The sequence below is a fragment of the Zymoseptoria tritici genome, chromosome 13, assembly GCF_000219625.1.
Source record: "Zymoseptoria tritici IPO323 chromosome 13, whole genome shotgun sequence".
In the NCBI taxonomy this organism is placed as follows: Eukaryota; Fungi; Ascomycota; class Dothideomycetes; order Mycosphaerellales; family Mycosphaerellaceae; genus Zymoseptoria; species Zymoseptoria tritici.
The window spans coordinates 454,977-480,614 of NC_018206.1; the positions used below are offsets into that span (position 1 = coordinate 454,977).

At 54.0% G+C, this 25,638-nt stretch overlaps 11 protein-coding genes across 11 annotated transcripts; 4 read left to right on the forward strand and 7 right to left on the reverse strand.

Annotated features, from left to right (window-relative positions):
- Positions 1–1,567: 1,567 nt before the first annotated feature.
- Positions 1,568–2,226, forward strand: MYCGRDRAFT_51498 (uncharacterized protein; the record flags this gene model as incomplete). Its single annotated transcript, XM_003847523.1, has 2 exons — positions 1,568–1,662; positions 1,725–2,226. 2 exons carry the CDS (start codon positions 1,568–1,570, stop codon positions 2,224–2,226), a joined length of 597 nt encoding a protein of 198 aa, XP_003847571.1.
- A 942-nt stretch (positions 2,227–3,168) lies between these two features.
- Positions 3,169–4,334, reverse strand: MYCGRDRAFT_77779 (carboxymethylenebutenolidase; the record flags this gene model as incomplete). Its single annotated transcript, XM_003847731.1, has 5 exons — positions 3,169–3,435; positions 3,493–3,902; positions 3,986–4,023; positions 4,074–4,119; positions 4,182–4,334. 5 exons carry the CDS (start codon positions 4,234–4,236, stop codon positions 3,169–3,171), a joined length of 816 nt encoding a protein of 271 aa, XP_003847779.1.
- Positions 4,335–4,715: 381 nt separating this feature from the next.
- MYCGRDRAFT_77782 (uncharacterized protein) lies at positions 4,716–7,011 on the forward strand (the record flags this gene model as incomplete). The annotated part of the gene is made up of 2 exons (XM_003847524.1): positions 4,716–5,173; positions 5,223–7,011. The coding sequence occupies 2 exons, from the start codon at positions 4,725–4,727 to the stop codon at positions 7,009–7,011; spliced, it is 2,238 nt and encodes a 745-aa protein (XP_003847572.1).
- Positions 7,012–7,341: 330 nt separating this feature from the next.
- ERG4 (C-24(28) sterol reductase) lies at positions 7,342–9,456 on the reverse strand (the record flags this gene model as incomplete). Its single annotated transcript, XM_003847730.1, has 2 exons — positions 7,342–9,229; positions 9,323–9,456. 2 exons carry the CDS (start codon positions 9,364–9,366, stop codon positions 7,342–7,344), a joined length of 1,932 nt encoding a protein of 643 aa, XP_003847778.1.
- A 507-nt stretch (positions 9,457–9,963) lies between these two features.
- MYCGRDRAFT_106489 (40S ribosomal protein S4) lies at positions 9,964–11,111 on the reverse strand (the record flags this gene model as incomplete). Its single annotated transcript, XM_003847729.1, has 4 exons — positions 9,964–10,339; positions 10,396–10,457; positions 10,539–10,823; positions 10,928–11,111. 4 exons carry the CDS (start codon positions 11,077–11,079, stop codon positions 10,050–10,052), a joined length of 789 nt encoding a protein of 262 aa, XP_003847777.1.
- Positions 11,112–11,705: 594 nt separating this feature from the next.
- On the forward strand, positions 11,706–12,761 carry MYCGRDRAFT_51280 (uncharacterized protein; the record flags this gene model as incomplete). Its single annotated transcript, XM_003847525.1, has 1 exon — positions 11,706–12,761. The coding sequence occupies one exon, from the start codon at positions 11,706–11,708 to the stop codon at positions 12,759–12,761; it is 1,056 nt and encodes a 351-aa protein (XP_003847573.1).
- Positions 12,762–13,073: 312 nt separating this feature from the next.
- Positions 13,074–15,329, reverse strand: MYCGRDRAFT_64595 (uncharacterized protein; the record flags this gene model as incomplete). Its single annotated transcript, XM_003847728.1, has 6 exons — positions 13,074–13,479; positions 13,535–13,881; positions 13,940–14,027; positions 14,100–14,498; positions 14,557–14,579; positions 14,696–15,329. 6 exons carry the CDS (start codon positions 15,288–15,290, stop codon positions 13,111–13,113), a joined length of 1,821 nt encoding a protein of 606 aa, XP_003847776.1.
- Positions 15,330–16,790: 1,461 nt separating this feature from the next.
- Positions 16,791–17,225, reverse strand: MYCGRDRAFT_51082 (uncharacterized protein; the record flags this gene model as incomplete). Its single annotated transcript, XM_003847727.1, has 1 exon — positions 16,791–17,225. One exon carries the CDS (start codon positions 17,223–17,225, stop codon positions 16,791–16,793), a length of 435 nt encoding a protein of 144 aa, XP_003847775.1.
- Positions 17,226–18,290: 1,065 nt separating this feature from the next.
- MYCGRDRAFT_51392 (uncharacterized protein) lies at positions 18,291–19,140 on the forward strand (the record flags this gene model as incomplete). Its single annotated transcript, XM_003847526.1, has 3 exons — positions 18,291–18,573; positions 18,631–18,720; positions 18,773–19,140. 3 exons carry the CDS (start codon positions 18,291–18,293, stop codon positions 19,138–19,140), a joined length of 741 nt encoding a protein of 246 aa, XP_003847574.1.
- A 1,231-nt stretch (positions 19,141–20,371) lies between these two features.
- On the reverse strand, positions 20,372–21,412 carry MYCGRDRAFT_51533 (uncharacterized protein; the record flags this gene model as incomplete). Its single annotated transcript, XM_003847726.1, has 1 exon — positions 20,372–21,412. A coding segment is annotated over one exon (1,041 nt), but the record flags the coding sequence as incomplete, so codon positions are not given.
- Positions 21,413–22,069: 657 nt separating this feature from the next.
- On the reverse strand, positions 22,070–23,603 carry MYCGRDRAFT_51282 (uncharacterized protein; the record flags this gene model as incomplete). The annotated part of the gene is made up of 4 exons (XM_003847725.1): positions 22,070–22,268; positions 22,452–22,481; positions 22,615–23,207; positions 23,262–23,603. The coding sequence occupies 4 exons, from the start codon at positions 23,601–23,603 to the stop codon at positions 22,070–22,072; spliced, it is 1,164 nt and encodes a 387-aa protein (XP_003847773.1).
- Positions 23,604–25,638: the final 2,035 nt, after the last annotated feature.

Here is a 25,638-nt window from a genome sequence, read left to right on the forward strand (position 1 = left end):
ATCCAATACAGCACCTCGAATTTATATAGGGCTGACACTGGTTCACCTTTGCCAACATGCAGTCTGATCGAATGCATGAGAGACTGCCGTCTCTTTGCCCGTTCAGGGAGTGACAGCATTCGTCACCTTCATCACAGCCAATCGTATCTACGTCTTGTCGCAGAACGCTACAGACTGAAGCCACTGGTCGCTGACTGTCGTCGAGGCATTTTCGAACGGGCCGGGACACCGAGCGCTTTGCTCGTGTCTTTCCATGGTACAGAGATGGGTTGATCGACTGTTCCCCCGATGCAATACGTTGCTCTCACGTGGCTGAGATCTATTCTCGAAGTATACTGGTCGTTCTACGATCAATCCGAAATCATCGACACTGCCTGTCATCGTCTGATGATTCGGTCCACAAAACATCTCGCTCATCGGGTACTTCTTGCGGAAGCTCGCTCATGCGTCGGACCCGAAAGATGGTGGATTCGATCCTGCCGCTGGGATCTGGTGGCTTGGCTGCAGCATGATCAGAGGTGTCACCTCCAAGGACACTGCCAATACAGAACAATGACTGCGATGGTAGGAACCGCATGCACATGGCACTGGGAAAGTTTCGCACCTTCGATTGGCTCCCAAAGGATGCTGGCCTACAAGCCAGAGTCCCTCCTCTCCCATGTGTCAATTCCTTCGTGCCGGGCGATATTCAAGGCCGTTATTCTATTCGACCTTCGCAATCGTTTCGCTACATGTGTGAATCACAGTTCCCCCGCAGGGCCCGGTCTCATGTCGACGAGATGCACAATTCCAAGATACAAGCCTACAACACCCTATTGGCGCATCTTTCGAGCGGCTGAGAATACTTCAAAGTCCGGATTCGACGGTCTTGTCTGACGGCCGTCACCGCACCGATCACGCAGCTACATGCATCTTCTACTTCGGCTACTCGAAGCATTTGGAGCGATCTTCTTTATCTCCACGTCCCGTTGCACCCGCATGCACATTACAGGCGTCGGTCCCGGCAGACAAGAGATCGTTGTCGGTCTGACATTGCGCCCTTGAATGTATACATGTATATCCGGTGGGGTCCATGACCTCAGCCATTGGTTTGGATGCCTGGCAATATATACCCTTTGATGCCACGCCTTACGGGAGCTTCTTATTTTTGATTCCAACAGCAAGACTCGTACTTCACTTCACAAGCACAACAGTTCAACCAGTCTCAATCTGATGGAGGCTTTCAACAGATATAACGACTTCAATTGCAGCGCTCAATACGAAGACCAGTACTTCAGCTATACACACATTAATCTCCTGGACCAACAGCCAGGGCATGAGAACGCCATCCAAGTACGAAATGATCAGCATCGCGTCAACAATCCAAAGCTGACCCTTCCCCTCTTAGAGCATGGAGTACAGCCTTGACGACTTCAGCTTTCTGCCTGGTCAATTCGACTACATCTATGATGGCACCCCGAATTCCAGCCTCCCGTCGACAGGAGCCCACTCAACGGCATCCCCACCTAGCCAGCAGCAGAGCCGTACATCGAATGGATCCCACGATCGAATGCACACCACAAACCTCATGCGAAACGACAGTGGCAGTAGAAACAGCGACAGCGAAGAGCGAGACCATCTCACACCAGCTCAAGCCCGACGAAAAGCCCAGAATCGAGCCGCGTAAGCCCTCTCTCCCTCATCTCTCTCCTCTCGCTCCGCCCACGACTGACATTCCCCCACAGCCAACGTGCCTTCCGCGACCGCAAAGAACGCCACGTCCGCGACCTAGAAGCCAAAGTCGAGCACCTCTCCACCACAGCCGCAACCCTGCAATCCGACAACGAGCGCCTCAAACTCGTCCTGCAAAACACTCAAACCGAGAACCGCGTCCTTCGAGCCACATCGGGTATGCCATCTCTCCCGAGCAATCTTCACAACGAACATGTCGATCGCACGAGAATACATCGTTCGACGAGCGATCTGCCTTTTCATCCACATCGTGCCCCAGGGCCGACTTCGGCTGCACGGGGGGAACAGATGAGTCAGGGTTATTTTATGACTGCTGGCGAGGCGTGGGAGTTACTGCAGTCTCATCCGATGTATTTGAGTGGTGGGTTGGATGTTAAGGAGGTTTCGAAGAGGTTGAAGAGGAAGGCGAGGTTGCAGGGAGGCGAGCCGGTGTTTCTCGAGGAGGATGTGGTGGGGTTGATTGAGGAGGTGGGGATGGGAAGCGGGTTGGCGTGAGGTGGTTGAGGGTTGTGCTGGGCGAAGTGTTGGTTTCTAGCTTTAGCGAGCGAGGTGTCTGGGCCAGGCCTTTTGTTTCAGGGATAGATGGCGGCGATGTCATGGCTGGCTTTCAAGACTTCAATAGACAGACACGAAATATAGTAGTCCTAATCGTCATGCGGATGAAAAGTTGTACTCCCTCACGCTCCAATTTCCTCCTCCAATCTCGACTGAGTTGCCCACTTCTCCAACGCACTACCTGTTTCCTTGCTCCTCTGCGAGCTCTGCTCCGAGCACTCAGGACAAGCACCCAACACCAAGCCCAAACGACTGCTTCTTTCCCTTTTCACAGAAGATGGGAGTCCGGCGATCGCCTAATCCGGCCCTGAGCCACGTCCAAGTCCACGGAGTCGCCGCCTGCTCAGCCCCGCGACGTAGTCAGTCTTCAGCTCGCGTAGGGAGGGCTACAAAAATGTCTCTCCCCGGGAGAATACTCACCGCTCCACTGGGTGACCGAGTCCACATCCCGATCCGATGTGCCTGAATTATTGTCGTGTTGGCTTTGTCAGTCAGCCCTACGAAACATGTTCGATCCTCCTCGTGCTGGGACTTCCGCGATATCCGCCGTTTGCGCCGGGAGATGAGAAATTGGATGCATCTCAAAGCAGCAGGGAGGTCATGGAGATGTGATCGGTCGGTATGATTGGATGTGCCGGAAGAAATTGTGCTGACGGGATGTGGAAGTGGATTTGAGTCTTACATGTAGGGCTGGTAGGGCTGAGGTGTGTTGTGGACGTCGTGGTCGAATCATTGGGCGATTTGTACGAGGCTGAAAGGCTGGATGGGGGAGGTAGTACGCTTGGTGTTTGGAAGTGTTCGTATTAGGTGTGGTACCAATAATGATGTGATGTGCCCCTCATGCGCGCTCGAACCAACAGCCTGCCCTCCACGGCTAGTCCGCTAACAAACGTCCTCGACCTCCTCATCGCCGCCCTCCCTCGGACCAAGATCACTCGACAGGGTACGTCCGAACAACTCCAACAACATCTGGAAGCAGATCCCTGAGATGGCTGGGTCGTAGCGTCCTTTACTCAGCTCGTCTCGGATGAAAGCATGTTGCGCCCAGGCCACTTCGTAAAAGCTGAAGACCGTGCCGGCTTCGTGGAGGGTTTTGCGGATGAGATTGCGGCCTTCGGGTGGGACGTGGTTGTCGCGTTTGCCGAAGATCTGGTGGTGTGATTTTAGCGGCCCGCGAGGAGAGTTACACGGTGGATGAGGACATACCATGATCGTCTCGCCTTTGATATCGCCTTTGCTTGCTCTCTGCAGCGAGTCGTCGTTCTTGCCCTCACCGAGAGATTTCGAGTGAATGTCCGTGGCGAAGTAGCACACGCTGGCTCGAACTCTCTTGTCGAAAGCTGCGCGGAAGGCCAGGTGTCCACCCAGACACATTCCAGTGGCGCCAATGCGGCCATTGCAGGTTGGCAAGTTCACGAGAAGGTCGATGGACAGAGTGGCGTCTTCGTCGTAGGCGGAGACTTTCTTCTCGATCTTCCATTTGTTGCCGTCGTCGGTTCCGGGACCATCGTATGCCAATGGTTCCGGACCAGTGAATTCGTGGTAGCTACTGGGCGCTGCTACGATGTAGCCGTGCGAGGCAATTTGGCGGGCGAAGCGGGCGACTGGGCCGGTGACTGAGGGCGGAGGATCAGTCTCGTTCCTTTGTTCGACTCCGCCAATCGCATGGGCTGGATGAGGCTGCGCGAATATGTCCTACCTTGATAGATCTCGCTGAAAAGAACAACGCCAGGGAATCTGGTATGTGAGTCTACTGCCGATGTTGGGAGCCGCAGAGGTATGCTCACTTTGCCTTGGGATAATTCGGAATGGTGGGATGAAAGATGAAGATTCCTACCTCGAATGATCAGCCTCTACTGCAGAAGGCTGACGGTATAATCAGGAGCCATTCGTACTCATATCACCGCCATGTTCGGTCGGGACGTCTTTGTGCGACTCTTGGATCAGCATCGTGATGTGAAAGGAGCCAGGTCGGCTTTGGCAGCTGCTTCCTGACTTGGCTAGGTGACAGTGGATGAGAGCTTCGAGATCATCAAGGTGTCGATGTCGAGGTCAAAGGTTGAAAGAACCTTAACTCAATAGCTGAAGGTGTAATTTGACCTCATCGTCGTGATCCCTTCACGTGACTGCCCCGCCATCATAGTTCTAGTCTCTCTCGACTCATCTCCATCCGACCCGCTCGCTCCTCGTTCCGTACCAGACCAGACATTCCCCCTCGGGTTGTCTCTGGGAATCCCATTCGATTGTATACACGCCACCGCACCTCTACGCGTTCGTCAACAAAATCACCTCCCTCTCGTTACTCCACCGATACCCTCACCTCTCTCCGATACGGGTCGACTCGCCGCCACCGTCATCACCACCACCGAGACAACACCCCCATCAGCAGCGTTCGCCCTGCCCGACGCCTTCACTGGCTCTCGGTCTTTGGCCTCGCCATGTCTCAGCCGCCTCCAGCAGTCGCCAGCAAACTCAGCGCGCAGTCCAACAAATCCTCGCAGCTCGCGGCTTCGAGCCAAGTCAGCCCGGCTCTCTCCCAGACCCAGCAGTTCTTCTCCTACGATTCCTCCTCCGCCTCCGCTCGTCGATCCGGCCCGAACAGCAACGCCAGTGCACGAAACAATCAGACAGCCAAGCCGAAGCATAAGAACGGGAAGAAGTTTCGGTCCTTGGATGAGGATGCCGAGGCGGAGACTTTCAGCATGCAGAATCCACATGGTCGTCGTGGTCAGCAGAGCATCACTCATTTGATGCAATTCGCGCTCCCGCCGAGACCCAATGCACAGCAACAGTATCACAGGCATAGCTATAATGGTCCGCGGAGAGGAGGCGGAAGAGGCAATACTTGGGGCTTGGGGAGCGGCTATCATGCCATGGATAAAGCTAGGTGGGAATTCTCGATGTGCGGATGATGATGCTCGGTCTAACATACGCAGATATATACACGCCAACTACCGCTTCGTAGTCGATCCTCGAGGAGACTACCACGCACAAGCTAAAGATGCGGATGTCCATCTTGACTGGAACAATGTCTTGCAGGTCATCGCTTCATCACAAACACAATCCGCATCATGTCCGATATGTCTCGGCGAGCCGACAGCACCGAGAATGGCGAAATGCGGTCACATTTTTTGCCTACCATGCCTGATCCGGTACATGCATTCCGACGATGGCCATGGACACAGCCATACACAGGAGAAGAAAGCAAAAAGCAAGAAATGTCCAATCTGCTTTGACAGCGTATACGTCTCCGAAACGAGACCAGTCCGATGGTATACTGGCCAGGAGAGCGAGCCGCCTCGCGAGGGTGGAGATATCGTTCTACGATTGGTCAAACGGAGACCGAACAGCACACTGGCCATGCCACGGGAGAGTGCAGAGACAGTCGCGAAGGGCGAGGACATTCCGTGGTACTTTGCGGCGGAGGTGATGGACTATGCTCGGGTCATGAAGGGGAGTGAGGAGTACATGCTGCAACAATATGACGAGGCCATGGAGGCAATACGGTACCTCGAAAAGGAGGATGAGCTAATGTTTGGTGAGGACGCCGAATGGACTGGCCGAGCCATACGTACGCTTCGAGAAGCAAAGGAGAAGGTCAAGGGTATCGGACAGCCACCAGCACAGCCCAGGAAACCGGATCCCGTTGTTGTGGAGGAGATCGAACCCGCACGACCGCCCATCGAGTTCAACGAGAACGAAGACGGCGTGCCTGAGATGTACTTGCAGAGGCAGGCCGTTGCAGTTCCAACGCCCGCAAGACCAGCTGAATACATGACCTCGAACGACGACAAGTCACAGCCTTCTCCATCAAACTACGTTCCGCGCACTCTGGCCGACATGCGCCAACGACATACCGAAAAGCCTCAACCCTCGGAGTATCTGTTCTACCACGGCCTCCTTCATTACTACCTCTCACCCCTCGACATTCGCATCCTCAAATCCGCTTTTGGATCCTACTCCTCTTTCCCATCCAGCCTCCTCCCTCGCGTCGAGCGCGTATCCTCAGGACACATTGTTGACGATGACCTCCGTCGAAAGACAAAATATCTATCTCATCTCCCATACGGCTGCGAAGTCGGCTTCCTCGAATGCGATTGGCGTGATGTCGTCAGTCCAGCCGTCCTCAAAGAATTCCAAACCATGCTCGACCGCCGCCGCAAACGCAACACGGAAAAAGACACCCGCGAAGAAAAAGAACGCGTCCGCATCGAAAAAGACCAAGAACGCGAACTGGCCAACATCCGTTCCGGACATCGCCGACGACCCAGTAACGGCGACGGCTTCTTCTCTACCTCCCCAGGCGGCGTGCCCGTCATCACCGTCCCAGACGTCGACGTCCCGCCCCCCACGACCTCCACCTCTCCACCTTGGCCATCGAATGCTGATCGCCCGGGCTTCACATCCCTCGCCAGTCCCGGCACATCTCCCAATTTCTCCCGCACAGTGTGGGGCACGCAGGTCGTGGCGCCGGCGAGTCCGGATCTGCATGGTACGCTGCCTACGGATGGGGAGTTGAGTCAGAGAGATGATGGGTGGTTGCAGGATTGGGAGAGGGATTTGTTGGATGGGATGAAGATGGTGGAGGTGGAGAGGAAGGGGGAGGAGAGTCATGGTACGGGTGGAAATGGAAATGGTGGTACTGGTGGAGGAGGTGGGAAGAAGGGCAAGAAGGGAAAGAAGATTACGTTGATGAGTACGGCTACTGCGAGGAGAGGGGCGTGATGACGGTGGGTGGGTGGGCGTAGTGCCTCTATCGCTAGCTCGGAATGGACATAGGACACGATCGTACATGAGAATATCGAAGAACGGAACGAAATATTCGGAATCAAGACGATGCACAGTCAAGTTTGGCAAAAATCCCTTCACAGCATATGCCACTGCGCAACGTGATTCAAGGTATTGGAAAATGTGTCAAAATTACAAGAGAAGAACATTACATACATACACGAAAGAACCATGAACAAGAATTTTCGGTCGTACACATCCCATCTCATCCCCTCGTCCCACATCCCTCGTTCAATGACCTTCCTTCTTTTCCTCTTTGCACTGCCGTCAAGTAATATCGACAATCCATGTCCCGTCTTCCCTCGCGTTCAAACATTTGCTTGCCCGGTACCGCAGCGCAACATTCGCGCCTGGGCCCAAACCGCTCCAAGCGAGGAAAATGCCGCCGCGAAGAAAAGGAGCAAGCACCGCTTCTCCCCAACACAGCTCGGCCAAGAGCTGGCTGCCGGCGCTCTCATTAGGGAAGTCCAGCAGCGAAAGGCCGAACAGCGACTCTTTCAAGAACGAGTTTAGAACAGATACTGCAGAATCATTAGCCACGTGCTCTGCCCACGGCAAAGGACAGCATTCCAAACTCACCGGGAAAAACATATACGGCACCCGCCTCTCATACTCGACCCACGCATCACCATACTTCCTCCGACACCGCTGCACATCCCTGATGGCACGATGACAAATCATACCAATAAAGAATGCGGGATAGAACCACGGGAACGGAGACTCGAAACCCGTGATCAAACCCCAGCAAAACGCAAACCATACATCGGCTGTGTAATGCGGTTTGCGGACATATTGGAACCAGCCGTCGACCAGAATCGAGTCGCCGGTATCCGTCTCAATGTGTTTGGCGTTCGGGACGAATTTCCAGGGAAGTTGAGGGAACGTGCGACGATCTTGCGCTTGGCCTTTTTCTTGCGCGCGGAAGAAGTTCTTTTGCGAGTTACCCGTGTCCCAGACCCAGTAGGCGAAAAGGTAGGAGATGTACATGAATGCGAGGAAGGGCTTGTTCCAGGCGTAAGTGGATGGGTCGCGGTTGGCGAGGTAGATTGTGCAGTGGCAGTACGACAGGGGGACGCCCGCGAGGTTCCAGAAGATGAGCATGAAGCCCCACTTCTCGTAGTAGATGTCCCAAGTGGTGACGATCATTTCCTCGCCCTTGGAGCAGGCGTTGGCGTAGAGCCAGTGCGCCATGAGGAGGAAGCCGACTTCGCCGGAGACGTAGCCGTAGAGTTCGTATTGGCGGGCGCAGGCGGAGAGGGTGGTGAAGAAGAGGATGTACCAGGGGAGGCGGACTTCGAAGAACATTTTGAAGTCGAGCCAGCCGAACATGCGTGGGTTGAGCTCGGCGCCCATGAAGAAGTCGTAGATGGGGTAGCCGGTCATGCGGTGTTGGGCGCCGCGGAGGATGGCCGAGATGTAGGCTACGATGGCGACGAGGAAGCCGGAGATGATGGCTACGGACATGATGGGACCGAATTCGTCGATGAGGGTGTAGAGTGGGAAGAGGCCGGTGAAGTGGAGGATGCCGGCCACGAAGATGGAGAAGTAGAAGGAGGCCACGCCGGAGCAGTAGTAGCGGAGTTGCTTGCCGCCTTCGTGGTGGAGGGGTTTGCCGGTGGAGTACACGCCTGGCATGACGAGGTAGAGGATGCCCTCGAAGATGAAGAAGGTCCAGTAAATGGTCCAGGCTTTGGCGTGAGGGAATGCTCCCGTGTAGGCCAGGTGGACGAGATGTTTCCCGAATTGTGTCCATGTCATGCTGGGTTCCGAGGGAAACTTGCCATCGTAGTAGGTCGCGCCCACCCACATGTACCACATCAAGGTCGGAAACCCGATCATCATGGCCGATACGCCCAATGTGCCGCCAAAGTCAAAGTGTGGATCCGCATCGATCTTGGGGTCGGAGCCCACGCGCCAGCCATCGATGATCTTGCCTTCCTTCAACTTCTGGTTCGCTTTCTCATTGTCGCGGGTGAGGGTGAGGGTCGAGGGACCTTTGCCGTTGGCGAGCGAGAGGGCGGGAGGAGGGACATTGTCGGATGGAGAGGGACTGCGCTCGTCGCTGGAGGCGGCTTGGCTGGAGGCGGCTTGGGATTTGCGCGAGCGACGCTTGACGCCGGGAGTCTCGACGAAGCCGTCGGGAACGGTGGATTTGCTGGGAGGAGGAGGATTCATGTCAGCTGTTGGACTTGAGTGGTTGTCATGCGCGCGTCGTCTTCCTTGCATGAGCGAGTGGACATTGGCATACCGCGGCGTCTTGCCCGTCTGCGAACGCGTTACACGTTCCGACATTGCTGTGTGCACAATGTCCTCCTTGATTGTGTCAACGGTCGTGCGTTTGGCAGGGGAGGCGATGGATATATCCTTGCTGCGGGAAGAGGGAAAAACACGCGAATGGGAAGTCGAGTATTGGACTGTCTAGCGGGCGTTGTTGTGATTATAATTTCCGTGGGCTTAGGTTGTTGATCGTCACCCTCCTCCGTCATCCTCCTATTCGTCCAGCTGCAGGAAGCGGGCGCCCACTCATCACACGTGGGACAACGCTTTCAGGTCTGGAGAGGAAAAAGTCTTTCCTCGAGGACACAATCTGTATGCAACACAACATGTACGGTGGACCTCCCAGCCGAGCATGCCACACTTCTAGTCCTGATCAGACAGTCTCAGTTGTTGATGGATCTCGCTCTGACGCATCACGGAACGAAACAAGATCGCAAGGATTCAAGACGAGGACGTTTTGACGATTTTCATTTTTGGGAAACTCGTTTGCTGCCATGATAGCCACCAGCACCAGACGCCGTGGGCTGGAAGAGTGCTTTTATGCCCTCCTCTCCCAGTTCCATATCATGCAACATGCGGCAGCCGTCAAAGCCACCTCAACAGCGGTCTCTTGCAACCCTTCATCATCCTCCTCACTCCTCTCCTCTCCTCATGACAACCCTTCACTTCATGCTCAAGTCCTCCTCATCATTTCTGATTTAGTGACCGGCAAGAGCCTGAGCGCGTCTGCGATCCCTCTCCTCGGCAATGGTGAGCTTCACACCCTTGCCCTTGGGCAGAGAGATCCACGGCTTCTCGCGACCAATGACGAACACGTTCGACTCACGAGTGGCAAACTCGTTGTCAATGGCGTCCTTGATGTGCACAATGTTGAAGCCTCCGTCGTGGCGCTCGCGGTGGGTGATGACACCGACACGACCCATGTTGCGACCACCAGTAGCCATGGCGATCACACCAGTATCGAAGTGGATGAAGTCTTCAATCTTGCCTGGATTGCGTGTTAGTATGCCCTTACCTTCGTCCGCAGAATTTTCCTGTACTCACCAGTGGCGATGTTGATCTTGACGGTGTCGTTGACCTTGATCGCAGGGTCGGGGTATCGGATACTGTATATGTCCATTGTCTCAGCAAACTTTTGTTCCAACCAAACATTGGTCCAACGGCTGATAGACAGTGCAGTCACTTACGTGCGCGCGTCATGCGTAACCAAGAATGGGATGCCACCCTTGCCCAATTGTACACGGTTGACCTTTCCAAGCTTGTACTCGGCCTCCTCGCCGGTGATGCGGTGGACGGTGAAGCGGCCCTTGGTGTCGTAGACGAGGCGGAAGTTCTCGCCCGTCTTCTCGATGCCGATGACGTCCATGAAGCCGGCTGGGTAGGTTGGGTCGGTGCGGACCTTGCCATCGACCTTGATCAGGCGCTGCATGACAATGGCCTTGGTCTCGCGGGAGTTGAGGGCGTACTTCAGACTGTGGGGAGAGCAGTTTATGTCAGTGAATCGTTCTTCTCCATGCAGGCGCACTGCTGTCCCATCTCCCTTGCCGCCTTCTTCCTCCGGAAGTCTCTGCCATACCGGTTGCGAATGAAGACGATGAGAGGCATGCAGTCGCGCAGCTTGTGCGGACCGGGGGATGCCTTGGGCGCATATGAACCGGAGAGCTTGTCAAGCAGCCAGTGGGATGGCGCTGACAGACGCTTTTGGTGCTTCTTTGGTCCTCTTCCCATGTTGGCGGTGTTGTGTGGTGGATGGTCGACGAGACTTGCAGAACGGGAACTTCACGTGCGAGGGTTCTGAAGTTCGCAAGATTTCGTTGTGGGCGGGTTTTAGTGCGTGAGTAAGTAAGCAAGGAAGGTGCGGGACGGAAAAGTCTTGGCTGTCCTGGACTGAACTTCGAGCGAGCGAAAGACCAAAGGACCACAGTTCATCTGCCACACCCACGCCATTACGTCGGTATGGACCGATACTCTCATACCAATAGCTTGTCGCTGTTGGCGATATGCTCTCGCGACTTTCGCATTCGGCACTGATACAGCGCTGATCATACGCGACATGCCCAGCACCGCAACACGGCAGGCTTGGTCATTGTCATACGATCGAGAGGACATCCTGCATGTGCGCGACGCCGTCAGCCTGTTCGATGCGACGATGAAGATGTTGGGTAGGTATAGTAGACGACGTCTTCCTTATGCGTCTTTTGCTTCCGCCGAGATGCTCAACGTCATTTCAAGGGTAAACTTTGTTGTTAAGGTACCCAAGGTATCTTATGCATTCGATGGCTCTCTCTTTTTATCTCTTATTCATCTCTGTCAATACTTTTGGAACCATTCAACAGCAGAAGACGTCTTTCACTATGGCCTCCCAAACTCACACACTCAGGTCATTCCACCTCAACCCAGATAGCCAAACGTTCACCCTCCAATCCACCAGCAAGTCCCTCCGTCCAACCTCCCTCCTGATCCGCACAACCCATTCCGGCATCTGCTTCACGGATGTACATGCAAAATCTTCCGGCTGCGGTCTCGGGCACGAAGGAATCGGACATATCGTCTCCACTGGCTCCGCCATCTCCCACTTCCAATCCGGCGATCGAGTCGGTTGGGGCTGGCTACACTCTTCCTGCGGCCACTGCTCGACTTGTGTGAGCGGATATCGGCAGTACTGCTCCGAAGCACGGGGTTTCGCATTTTCAGACCAGGACCAGGGCGCATTCGGAGACTACCGAATCATCGATGCGGAGTTTGCGTATCGCATCCCAGAGGCAATCTCTTCGTTGCACGCCGCGCCTTTGATGTGTGCCGGTGCCTCTGTTTACGAAGCGCTCGACGCAGCGGGCACGAAGTCGCATGATCGAGTGGGTGTGGTCGGTATAGGCGGTCTGGGACATATGGCATGTCTCTTCGCCAGAGCAATGGGCTGCAGTGTGACTGCCATTTCAAACTCGCCGTCAAAACGAGCCGATGCGTTCAAGCTCGGTGCCGATGAGTTCCGCAAACTATCAGACTTGTCCACCGCCCATCGTTCTGACCATCTCTCTGCCGGGCAACGCCAAGACGATGGCAAGATCTCCACCCTCCTCCTCACCTCCAACGCCACTCCTGACCTCGCCCTCCTGCTCCCACTCCTCGCTCGCCGTGCAACCATAATCCTCATGACGATCCAGCAAGACGCTCTGACGGTGCCGTATATGCCGTTCGTACTACCCGGCCATCGGCTCATCGCTTCGACCGAGGCATCGAGAGAAAATCACATCAGGATGCTGGAGTTTGCTGCGAGGAATGGCGTTGTGCCGTGGGTGGAGGAGTTTGAGATGAATGCAAAGGGTGTGGCGGACGCATTTGAGAGACTGGAAAGTGGGCAAATGAGGTATAGAGGTGTGCTGGTCAGAGGAGAGGACGGCGAGCTATGAAAGATGTTTGACAATGCGCAGTGAGGATTCCGCCTATGTGACCGTCCCGCTAAATCGCAGAAGTCAGGCAACGCTTTGATGTACAATTCAGCAGCAGTATCGAGGGCAGGCGGAACTCGTTCGAGGCAGGGTGAGATCCTTCGACCAGCTTGGTAGTCGGAGCTCAGCGCCGAACCAAGACATGACACTCGGACTACACCCATACCTATACGCCTAATATCCAAGAACGAGCGTTTCACAAGCACAATACCAGAGAGGTTCATATACGATCCGAAGTCATGATAAAAGGTTCTGTGACCCGTCAAAAAGCCAACCTTTTCCTAATCCACGACCCTCCTCAAAACCCAACTCAAGCCGCAAACCTCCTTCCCAACTCCCCACGCAACCCCTGTCCCTGCCTCTTCTCCCCATCATACCCCTCATCCCCACCATCATCCGCAAACCTCAACAACGGTTCAAAATGCGGCACATCCCTCCTCAACACCCACTTGTTGAAGTACCACGGCATCTTCTCGGTATAATACTTGGCATGCTCGCGATTGCCCACGTTAAATACGCTGTCGAGTTCCTCAAGAGTGCGATTCTTCGTTTCGGGTAGGAGGAAGTAGGCGAAGACCCAGCCGAAAATGTTCCAGGCGGCGTACCAGCCGAAAGCGCCGGTGGAGGTGAAGGCTGCTTCGAGGGCGGGCCAGGTGAGGGAGAGGATGAAGTTGAAGCCCTGCGGCGAAGTCAGTGATGTCAGGGAGGGGCAGGAGATGATAGGAGAAACTGACCCAAGTTGTAGCCGTCGCGAAACTCATGCCCACGTCGCGGATGTATAGCGGGAATGCTTCGGCGCTGTAGGTGAAGGGCACGGGACCCATGCCGGGAGAGTATGCGGCCATGAAGACGTAGATGGCCGCGGCGACGCTTCCGAGTTGTGCTTGGGTGGGGATGAATTGAGGCTCGTCTTCGGAGGGATTGATCGGGTTGTAGTCGGGATTTTCGCGGTTGGGTATGAGGAAGGAGAAGCCGCACCAGAACAGGCAGATGGCCATGATGGGGAAGGTCGTGAGGAGGAGATTGCGGCGGCCAAATGTGTCGATTGTGTAGACGGCGGGAATGGCGAAGACGAAGTTGACTGTGTGGTACAAGTGTTAGCCGTGTCAAATGTCAGGCCGTGTGCCGTCTCCACTCACCCAGGCCTGTGCCCAATGATACCAGTAGTGCTTGGGACTGGCTGAAACCGGCAGTACGAAAGATCGAGGTAGAATAGTACGCGATTACCTGGAAGTTTTCAGGGTTTTAGGATTAGCAAAGTTCGCGCTGCGTAAGTCGCATATTTTGCGAAGCACTTACATTCACCCCGCAGAATTGCTGCATGAACATAACGAAGAAGCTCGATTGGGCAGCCCGGCGGTTGCGCCGCACAGCGAAGAACTCTTTCCAAAGAGACTTGCCCTCTCGTTGGCTGGCCTCGACCTCGAGGAGCTTATAGGCGTAATACATGTCTCTCGCGGCTTGAAGCTTTGACATTCGCAGGCGATTCAAGGCCTCAAAGGCTTTGTCGAACTTGCCCTTCTCCATGTACCATCGAGGCGACTCAGGACATAGGTAGACTTGGATCATGACAATGAGAGGTGGGATCGAAGTGGATCCCAGCATCCATCGCCATTGCGAATTTGGGCCGAGGAAGTCGGTGTCCTGGAATGCCACGGAGACGACGAATCCAAGAGCGATGCCAAAAGCTGTCCACATCTGTGTGCAGTCGGTGTCAATTCAAGATTCAAATGCCAATCAATGAAATGTTACTCACCTGCCACATCATGGTGAGAGCACCTGCAAAGCAAAGCGTATAATGTCAGCGGATGTCGTAGACAGTGTGGAATTCGCAAAGACCCCGGCGTCCGAGACAGTCTCGGGCACTGGAGACCTTCTGCATTACAATTTCTTACCACGAATCGTTTTCGGAGCCGACTCTGCGGCGTAGACGGGTGTGGTCGAGGACTTTGCACCAACAGCGAATCCAAGGAAGAATCGGGCAATGAGAAGATTGTACCACGAGTCTGCAGCAGCCATCCAGATACCTGTAGCGAAGGAGATGAAGCAGGAGATGAAGATGGTCCCGCGGCGGCCGAATGCCTTGTTCAATGGGCGGTTGGTCCAGCATCCGATCGCAGCAGAAGCAAGATAAGGAGCGCCGTTGAGGAGGCCTCGCTGCCATACCGCCTCTGGAGGGATGTTGAAGTCTTCAAAGTAAAATTCTTGAGCCCCATTGACAGCGGTCTGGTCCATGCCTTGAACAATAGCGGAACCGGCACAAAGGATGACCAGAAAGTAGAGCTGGAAAGGCTGGCTCCATCGGTGAGTCGTTTCGCGACGGAGGAGCTCCTTCTCGTCCTCATTCAGCTGGTGGACAGATTCGAAGCCATTGTCTCGTTGAGCAACTCGCGAGAGGAGAGCTCCTTTGCGGAAGACCTCCCGCTCGTGCGACAGTCCGTGGGTATCGACGAAGACATCGACATCGGCCAGGATCTGCTCCTCGCTCATCCCAGTGAGAGGATTGGTGAGCAATGCAGCAACGCTGGCAGCGCGGGGAGGACCATTTGGGGCGTGATCGTTGGGTCCGGTGGATGATGATAGTTTGGACGGCGACCGACCATCTTGAGGCTCGATGTGGGCCGCAGCCTCTTCGTCTTTCCTGGGAGCCGCCATGTCGAGCTGCTGTAAAGAGAGCGAGACGCACGGATCCAGAAGAGGACCAAAGATAAGAGGAAATGAGAGGCCAGAGTGAAAATGAAAGAGGATACTTGCCCATTTGTCTTGTCTGGGGCAGACTTCCTCCCCACGGACTCGCTACTCCACCAAAACAATGTGCCACCCACGCGAGGATGCCATGGCGATGGCATGCTCACATGCGAGCTCTCTCCTCTGTCAACGTTGGCAGACGTGTGCCATGCACCTACGTGCTGAAAGCTGTGACTTCTTGCGGGCGTATGTACTGGCGCGATGACGTGAATGGGGTGAAGTCAAGAAATTGGCGTCCTTGGCTGCTACAGTTCACCAGAATTGAGCGTCGTAGGAATCCTTGAAGCATCATACCACAGCCGCCAATGTCTTGTCTTTGAAGCCCCGCGCGACATTCTATGTTGGACTCTCGGTGAATAGGATGGCTCGAGCAGCACCTGTGCTCCCCATGCAACAGTCATTCAGCTTGTTGGACGGGAGTCGCCCTCCGATGGGATCCCAGCTTGATATGCCCACTGCAATTTGAACCTTGTCTCGCAGCGCTGGAATATCTCGTTGATCGTATATTCGCAGTCGTTCTCGTACAGTATGTAGCAGAATGTAGGCGGACAGAAAAGGCTTCGTGTGCCACTCCAGAGTCTTGGTATGGGGCCGACCCACGTTGGCATGCAAGTCGAATCTTTATTACTGATGAGCACGCAGACTGCCGTACTTCCAATGAGCGACGTATATCATGCCTTGCTCGTCGCTGTCGTAATGGAGAAGGAGATGTATTTCGTTTAGCTGGCGTGTAGTGATGAAGAGGCAGGCGTTCATCAATCAGTCGTCGTCTCGGATGTTGTTGCGAGTATATTGAATCACGGTTGATCACTGCTGAGCATGACTTGGCTCTTCCTTGCTTGGCTCTCCGCCGCCAATGCCGCCACCACCACCGAGTGCCTCTGCTTTCTCTCTTGTGCAGTCCGTCGATGCTGTCGAAGATGTCAAGCTCCGATATATCGTGTCGAGCGGTTTCGGGGTCATTCGCATTGAGCACGACAAACACTTCAAGGAACTGAAAGTCCTTCCATCACTGCATCAGAAAAGGCAAATGCCTCAGGACCTCTGCACTCAGCATTGCGGCGCTGCAGACCGGGACCAGCACCGTCGCTTCGGCAGGTCGATTCGAATGCGCCATCGGTAAGAAGGTGAGGCTGAACATCATCTGAGACTATGCAAAGCTCTCCGTTCGGGCTGAGCCGACATTTCATGCAACATCGCAGGGTCTGTCCCATCAGACACCACAGCGGATCCTCACGCTCATCACGCGTGATGGTACAGAACAGCACCCGCCAGCGCAGCAATCGCAAGTCCAGGCCCGGCGTGGAACAATCCGCCCTTTCTGTCTCCAGCACGAGCCAGGAACAGCCCGTCGGTCCCGGCGACGAGAACCCCAATGACGGCAAGCACGGTCGCCGCTTCGATGTATTTGTGTTGGTAGTTGAAGATCATGAGTAAAATACCCGTCCCGAGCTGGCGGACTCCCATGAGGCAAATGTACGAGTCCGCAAAGTTCGTGATGGATGAGGGCGTACCATTCTTGCTCGGCTTGAGTTGTGATGCGCTTGAGGAGACGATAGGTAGACCAAAGGATTTGGAGAAGCCATGAGGGTCGATGAGTGCTTGGAGACCTGTGCCTACAGCTGCGAAGGAGAAGATGATGCTCACGGCTTTGAAGCTTGGGAGAAGGTAGGCCATTGTCTGATCGTTGTTGTAGGTCGGTGAGGGAGTCGAAGAATCTGAGATCCACGGTGAGTATGGGCGTATCACTCAGCACGTGCGTTCTTGCCAGCACCGCACCGGCGTTTCTTTCTCGTCGCTTTGTTCCTTAACCTCTCGTCCATCATGGCCCTTTCACACGTTGATCGTCTTTCCGAACACGATTGTCTATCCTTCATGGCGTCTCGGCTCGAAGTATAGCACTGGCAGTACGACTGAGATGGAACCACGTGCTCCGAGCGATCAACATGCTGCCGAGCGACTGGCAAGACCTCAACGGAGCGAGTCTCGGACGCGTGTAACAAGAGGATCAAGAAATCTTGCCGTGGTACTGTCGGATGCCACCGCCGTTCGTTACCCACATCTACCCGCCGAGACCTAGCATACAGAATGTTGATTCGCTCTTCCTCGATAGTGGGTTCTCTCGTCGAATAGACTCGAATACCGACGACACTTATCCCAGAACAGATCAGGCTATCAACGAGTTTCATGCCTTGTTGGAGTATATGCAGCTTACTCAGAAAGGCTAGTAACGAACGGATAGAGAGTAATACGACGCCGCTGTGTCCCTCGATGATATTCGAGACTGCTACAGCTTTTGATCGAGGTCTCAAGTTTGAGCTCAGCAAGACCAGAAGGCCACAAGACGGTACCAGTGGCTTGATACATTCCGTCTCGCCTCAACGCTGGCAGTCTTTTCCGAGCTGTTGCTCGCTTGTCAAGATCTTCGTCGTTTCCAAGAGTGCGATATGGCTGATTTCTCAGCACGCAGTTTCGAAAGTCCGAAAGCCCAGCCAAGCGCCCGGGGCAGCAACACTTCCACTTTCCATACGTCTTCACACAGCGACGTACAGTGAGGTTGCGACACATCGCACTATCTAAGATGACGAAGCAGCATCTGTTGATTTCTCAGCCCGCAGATGCGCGACACCGATGTCCCATGGAATGGTGCTCCGTTGATTGGTATAAAGACAAATACGCAGCCGAGTTGTGGATGCTGCAAGTGCCAGAATATCCCAACAACATCACATCACTACATTCGCCATGGAGACAGTGCTCATCATCGGTTCAACCGGCAACATCGGCGTGGCCGCTGTGACAGCTGCCCTGCGGTCAAATCGCGACGTCCTTGCAGTTGTTCGCAACCAGGAATCTGCCGGCCGGCTCGTCAAACACATTACCTCAACCGGCATTGTGACCCCGGAGGAAGCAGAAAGACGTATCACTGTCGCCGAAGCAGACGTGATATCACAGACTGGCGTCAAGGCAGTGGTCGACCGAGTACGAGCCGGCACTCTGCCGGCTTTTCATCACGTCTGGTCCAGCGGTAAGTCGTGCGGTCAGAGACTTGTTGTAGGACTCAGTACTGACAGTATCGTTGTAGTTGGCGGCGATTATGTCGCCACACCATTGCTGGAGATCACTCTCAGCCAGATGCGACACAACTTCAACGCCTCCTTCGAAGCCAACTTCTGTACGTACTATACTTGAATTCGACGACTGCGACATTGCTGACCTTTTCGCAGTCGCTTACCAAGCCACCATGCCTTACCTCCTGGAGCAGAACAGTCCAGTCAGCACATGGACCTCCTGCACCGGATCCCAAGGCGAGCTTGCAATGATGCCAGTGCCCGCTATGCCCCAAGGTGCTCTGTTCTCTTTCGCGACCGCTGCTTCGCGGGAGAACGAGGCCACCAATGTGCGGTTCAACGAAGTCTACTTGGCCTTCCGAGTCGAAGTCGATGAGCAAGCTGTTCAGCACGGCGTGACCAAGGCATCGGATTTCGCGAAGGTTTACGAGATGCTACTGGCCGACTCGAGTGTGCGAAGCTCGAGGGTCAGAGTGGAGAGTGTAGCGGATATTGAGACGCTGAGATGTCAGAAGAAGTTTTAATGCCATAGCCTTCCATGCATCAAACCAGATCTGTGACGAGTTCACCACACGCAATGGGCCTTTACCACAGCTTCAAGTAGGAGAGCCAGCCGCCAGAACTGTTCCTTGCCACTGCATCGCACAACACCTGCGCTTCAGCAGGCCCACACACCTTCGTCAATATTTGTGCCATGGACAATTCTTTTCTTTGCCGGATTGTCTCACGGTACTTAGAAGTCTCTTTGAAAGACTCATCAGATACTATGCACCTCTCCACGTTCAAAGCACCATGTTTGATCAGCGACTGTGCAATGCCAGAATCGTGGATTTCGACGTCGTACAAAAAAGCAAGATACATGTGCCAAACGGAACGATCGTTGTATGTGATGATGGACTGATTTGGGCTACAGCCCAGTTCCAGCAGCAAGTCCACCGTCCTTTGGTCGGGATGCTGGCTCGTTCTCGGTAGCATCCTGTCTTGTTCGTGAAACCGCAACGCGTAGTCCAGATATGGCCTCCCTCGTTTGTTAGCGAGGAGAGACGGACGAGCATTGAGCCTCTCCGTGACTTGAATATGAAGGCCAAATTCAATGAGGTGACCTATCAAATCTCGCTGACCATGTTCGGAAGTGCTGTTAAAAGCATTCACTTGCGCTGTCTCTTTAACGCAATTGGTCCAGTGTCTGGACTTCCCGGACTTGACAGAATGGCCATGACCCGATCCAGCTCATCGATGAGCTTGGATGTTTGAGTCTGATCCCTGACGGCAGACGCATGCGACAGCATTGTCTTTGCCCAGTGAAGAGTGGCGTCGGAACTCTCTGCATCTGATTTTTTGATGAGTGACACGTACGTGGCGACCAAGGTCGCTTCAGGATCAAAGTCAACCCCAGCTCGCTCGTCCAGTTTCGCCGACACCGATGATTCCAGCAGAAAGTCTTGCACGCTACGATGCAGAAATTCAATGGGATAGAATGTCGCCCTGCCCGTTTCGTGCCCTTCTGTTGTGTACGGCTGTCCTACGGAAAGAAGATCTTGACAACGTCCATTTATCTGAGCACGAACTCTTTCGACTGAAGCTTGATTGCTCCAGTCGAATGTCGTGTCCACTTCCACAGAAATTGCCAGCTCTACAGGACGGTCATGGATGATGACCTCGATCGCCGGTGTCGGTAGAGGTTGCCTCGCCAGCATGCAGGTCCTGAATATCCTAGCTGTGTCTTTGCGGTAAAACTTGTCTTTCCAGATGCGGTCAAATATTTGCTCGAAATAGTCGTTCAGCTCTACTCAAGTCATTAGTGAAGCACCACAATGCCAGATGAGCAGACGGCTGACCGTCGGGTATACTTCTCAACCTCTCACGAAGCATGTTCATGCTGTCATGGTGTCGTAGTCCTGGTAGAAGCTCTTTATGGATCACCAGGGAGACCCACAGAAACACACCTTGTGCTTTATCGATGATGTCGGTGATCAGTTGTTGCAAACCGTCTCTTCCGCCTTGCATGGAGAGCATCCTCGGCCCAAGTTCCTTGTGGACGACCTTTTCGATATCTTTAATGGTGTGCAGATGGAGCTGCAGTGTGTGCCGATCATTGATACCAGTTGCGAACGATTCGAGGAAGATCTGCCATGGCCTGCTAGAGGCACAGATCTTCACGGATTTGCAACCACTCAGATCTTGCAGCAACTGCACCACTTCGTCATGCTCGCCATCGTACTCGTCGAGACCATCAATAAAAAAGCAAAAGCACGAAGTCTTGCCGTCAAGCTCGAACGGAATCGTGGCCAACTTGGTAATGCACTTCCGAAGCTCTGACAATGTCCAAGTGGTCAATCGGGTGTCTCTGCCACGCAGTTCCTCGTTCCACCGGGATTCACAAGTCAGCTCCATGAGCGCTGGCCGTTGCTCGAAGACGTCATGCAGTAGGGACCTGAGCGTGCCCTCGTATGATTTCTGGACTGGAGTGCCAAGATACCAGAAGAAATGCGTCCCAATGACGAGATCGCGTCCATTTGCCCAATCCTTCAAGGCAGCCTTTGTGTTTGGGTGGTCGGAGATGTGCTTCATGAGTGTAGACTTCCCGCAGCCTGGCTTGCCGGTGATCCAGTACAGACCATCTCTATGCTTCAACCACTGCAGAAAGTACACCGGGGAGTTCGAGCTCGACCCATCGGCGAAAATCCAATCGTATGTGCCAGTCTCTGCCATTTTGATACCATCCCATCTTCTGCGCAACTCGTCATACCGTAAGCTAGCCAAGATGTCCTCTTGCGGTAAAAGGCTTCCGGCTGAGTTCCAGACTGTTTCCAGGATTCGAGGCAAGTCGTGAACCTGCTTCTTGGAGATCGCATCAAGCAGATCGCTCTTAAGGCCGACTATCTGCGACAAGAGTTGAGAGGTCGAGTCGATCTGTCGTTGTTCAATCCGCGCAAGGGTGCTGGCCAAAGCATATTGTTTGTCACTGGCAGCCCGCCTTGTCAACACACTTTCATTCTTTACAGCCGGACAGGCATACCGAGACTTACCTGACAAACCTCAAAAGCTGTTCATTGCATTGCCTGCGTAGAGCTTCCAGCCTTTTCACTTTTCTCAAGATCTCGGACTCTCGTTGTTCACTCTTGAAGGTTGTCTTGACGGTCTTCCACGCTGTGGGCTGGCCCTTCGTTCGGACTTTGTCTAAGATGGCCAGAATCTCGCCGCCGAGCTTCTGGCATTCCATAGCGATCTGTTGTAGCGCCTTTTCTCCGCTATCCAGAGAGACCTCCGGTTAAGCTATCGGCAATGATCATATTCTGCGAGCGGCCAAGGAATATCTCTAACTGATGTGACCGCCGCTGATAGGCTGACCTAGATATCGCGGATAACCACAATTGCCACTTCAACCAGAATCCCTCCACCCGCTCCGTTGCAAAGCCCAGTACCTTGCCCTCCACGGCTCATCGATGCTGCTCACACATAGATGTAGCAAAACGGTCCTTCAGTCGTGCTCATGGCATCTCGGACCTTGATTCCTTGGAAAGCGTCGTTGACACCTACATCGATGATGTCGTCCAGTGTAGCATTGCGACTTGGTGGCATATTGCGATACGTGATGGTGCCGGCGATGGTATTCGTCCGTTTCTCGATGTCAAGGTTTTGCCAGATGGCCCTGATTTTGTTAGTGATGCACAGGCGGAGTATTATCGATGCAGGGAAGAGAATTGGCCCAGACCGAGAATGGACCTCGATAGACCTTGCGAGAAGAGGGACCGGGGAGGACTCACCAGACGCGATCTGTGGAAAACTTATGGTTAGCAAAGCGTCCAGCACACCGCTCGAAAGAATCTGGAACATACCGATCATTGCGTGATGCGAGAAAAACCTCAAAAGGCAAAAGGGTTAGCGCGGAAGCTCAAACATTTGATTCGAACCAAGTTCGACGACTGCATAGTAGTCCTGACCAGGGCTTGAATCTCCTCTCGTCAGACCAACGAAAGGGGAAGAGGAGCACTTACCACGGATGCGCAGGACTAGCAAAGAAGTCCGCAATCGGATCACTCCCTACCATGAGATGCCCGGACGTATGCACTCCATAAAAGGGCTGCTGCCCCTCTTTTATGAAGCCCTGCATTTCGTCCTGGAAATCTCCGATGTTATCGTTGCCCAGAATTAACTTCGTCGTATTCGCATCACTCGCTCCCCTCGCCAACTCTACGCTCAGATCCGTGCGTATGCACCGGGGATTATAACCCAAACCATCAGTTCTCGGGTTCGGAGGCGACACATTGTCGCCGATGCCGCTCATTCCGAGGGGTCCGAGGTGCACGCGGAGAGAGGCGAATGCTCCCTGGGATATGCATCCGCCGCCAGGCCCAGAATTTAAATTCAAAGGTGGCGGACCGGGGAGAGTGATCTGCGGATGGGGAGATAAAGGGGCGCCGTTGTTGCTGAAGGAGTCTGCACCGCCGGAGAAGATGGGGGCGCCGATGACGGAGTTGGTGTAGCGGCCCCAGGAGACGTAGGGTAGGGAGCCGTTGTAGTTACATTCCTCTCGTAGGGCGGTTTCCCATTTCTGAAGGAAATAGCGGTGAAAAGGAAGGAAGAGGCCCTGCAGATTTTCCGATTAGCGAGTGGGCTACGATTGAGATGGTGTGAGGTGTACCGAGCCGTGGACGCTGTGGGTCAGGTTGATGTGTGTGACTGTGAAGTCGTCGATACGATTCCGCGCGCCGGGGACGTCGACGGGGTTGCTCAAGGAGGGGAGGGTACTCATGCATTGGACGGCGGAGATGTAGGCAAGCTTTTGCTGTGTGGTCAAGGAGTCCCATTCTTGGCGGCGGGAGGCTGTTTCCAGGGTGCAGGTCGTTGAGGCGTTTGTACGATGAGCTGCCTTGTAAACCGCGAGGTTGGCAAGGCCTTGTGCTGCCAATGCATCGGTGCCGTCAGTTGGCCCAGGAATCCATTTGCTGCCGTCTTTCCAAGCGACGACAGTTGACGCGAGCATTGTCAACGCCCAGACGGACCACATCTTCGCCATATGGTTGATACAAGGCAGCAAGGTCGGTGGGTATGCCGTGGGAGTAAAGATCAAACTGGAGGAACCTTGGATGCCCTGACTCCTGATGAGGCTGGTTCCTTTGTATACAAGGTGTCACTCCACACGGGGTCCATGGTCCATGTATGCTGCCACGTGCACTGCAGGGCTCAGCAACCAATTTCGCCGTGGTGTGATCAAGGTTGCAAGGCATTATACGAAGCATACAGCGTGTCAGCACATCGGAGTGGTCACCGTCCCGACCTTGCCTTGAGCTCAACCACCTGCATAATAGGAAATCAACTAATTGCGCCTCGAGTTTTGCAAAGCGGATGACCACTTCGAGGTGGTAACACGCCGTAATAAGAGGCAAAGTATTCAAGGGTACGAACCTTCCTTTATTAAGTTCATTTAGATCCTGGCCACCATGCTGCGCACTGTCGACCAGGACCAGGATCGACCTTCGACTCCTGGAAAAGCAGCCGCCTCGAGATGACACGAACGAAATAAACACGATCTCTCTTCGTGGTTGGTGGTGCCGCAGATTTTTGAGTACGGTACCTGCTTCTATCGTATGAGGCCTGTGATGGATGGTGGACCTCCATCGTCTATTCATTGCTCTTCTGGGAACCGGGTGTCAACAACGATCAAACGATGAATACGGTTGTATAAAAAGGTCACCTCGGAAGAAGGGGCAACCTTTCCGCTGCCCAACGGGCCAAGCAAAATTTCGGCAAAACGGCCAAAACATACAACACTACGGATTCCCCAATTGTCACCAACTTGAGTACTAGTGTAGCGATTAGATGATTATCATGGCTGATCGGACGGGAAGCCGATTTTTCATCTATCTGTGGTCGTATGTACTGGTACTTAATTCTACAACAATATATCCTTAGATTTTATGCGCGGATAAGGGTGCCGTTTCGAGGACCCCATCTCCTCATCGTTGTCAGAGTCTTCAGTCTCGTTCTCCACGACTGCTGAATTATCAACGACGGCAAGCGAGAGGAAAGATTCCGTGACAGAGGGTGCCGTGTCGCTAGAATAGGAATGGACCGCATATGTACAAAATAAGGCACGAAACAATAAAACAAAGGAAAGTACTGTAGCGACCGGACAGTGCTTCGAGATCGCACCAACAAAACCGAGAAAGTCGGCTCCCAAACGAGTGTGAGAGAAGACGCGCGCAACGATCAGAAAAAGAAGAGTATCACCACACCCAGCACCTGACCAACGTCGCCAAAGCAAGGCCATCCACCCCCCAAACAAACTTCGTGAACACACGATCGCAGTGCCTTCCCATCGCCATTCCTGTACGCAGGATACCGATCTGTGAGCACTGTCAGCCCCAATTCTACTACTTAGAGATCACTGCTGTCGTACACTATGTCTCAGCACGAGGCATTGCAATGAATGTCCGCGTCAGGCTCATCGCAGTGACACTCCCAGAAAAAACCCCTGTCGTAGCAGCGATCTCCAGGTGTGACCTTGGTACAAGGGTCAGCGATGTTCAGACAAGCCGAGACCGTCTCAGACGCCGTAATTACCTTAACTCTGAAGGGTGTGGTGGACAATTGTTTGCATGCTGGCTGGCCGTTGGGGTCGGTGTAATGGCAGACGTCGCCCTGGCATATAGGACATCCTCCGCAATTCTTTTTGGCGGCCAAGGCCGGTAGGGAGAAAAGCATGATGGCAGAGAACAGGGCCTGGATTTGAGACGGCTTCATGGTGATGTGAAGTTGCTGCTCGATGTAGTCAGTGGACGCTCGATCAAACAGGTAGACAACGACTGTACCTCAGAGATAATTTGCTTAGGATAAGACTCTTCTCCCGGTTTTCGTAGGATGCCAAATAGATTCTTGTCCGATCTCGAGTAAGGGCTGGTAGCAGTGCTGGAGTGTGTTCAAAGTCTTTCGTACAGAGAGGAACTGCGGTGTATTATATCCTCGAGGCCTCTTGACCGTCGGCGCTAGGGAATCCTCGATACCTGAGTATGTACAGC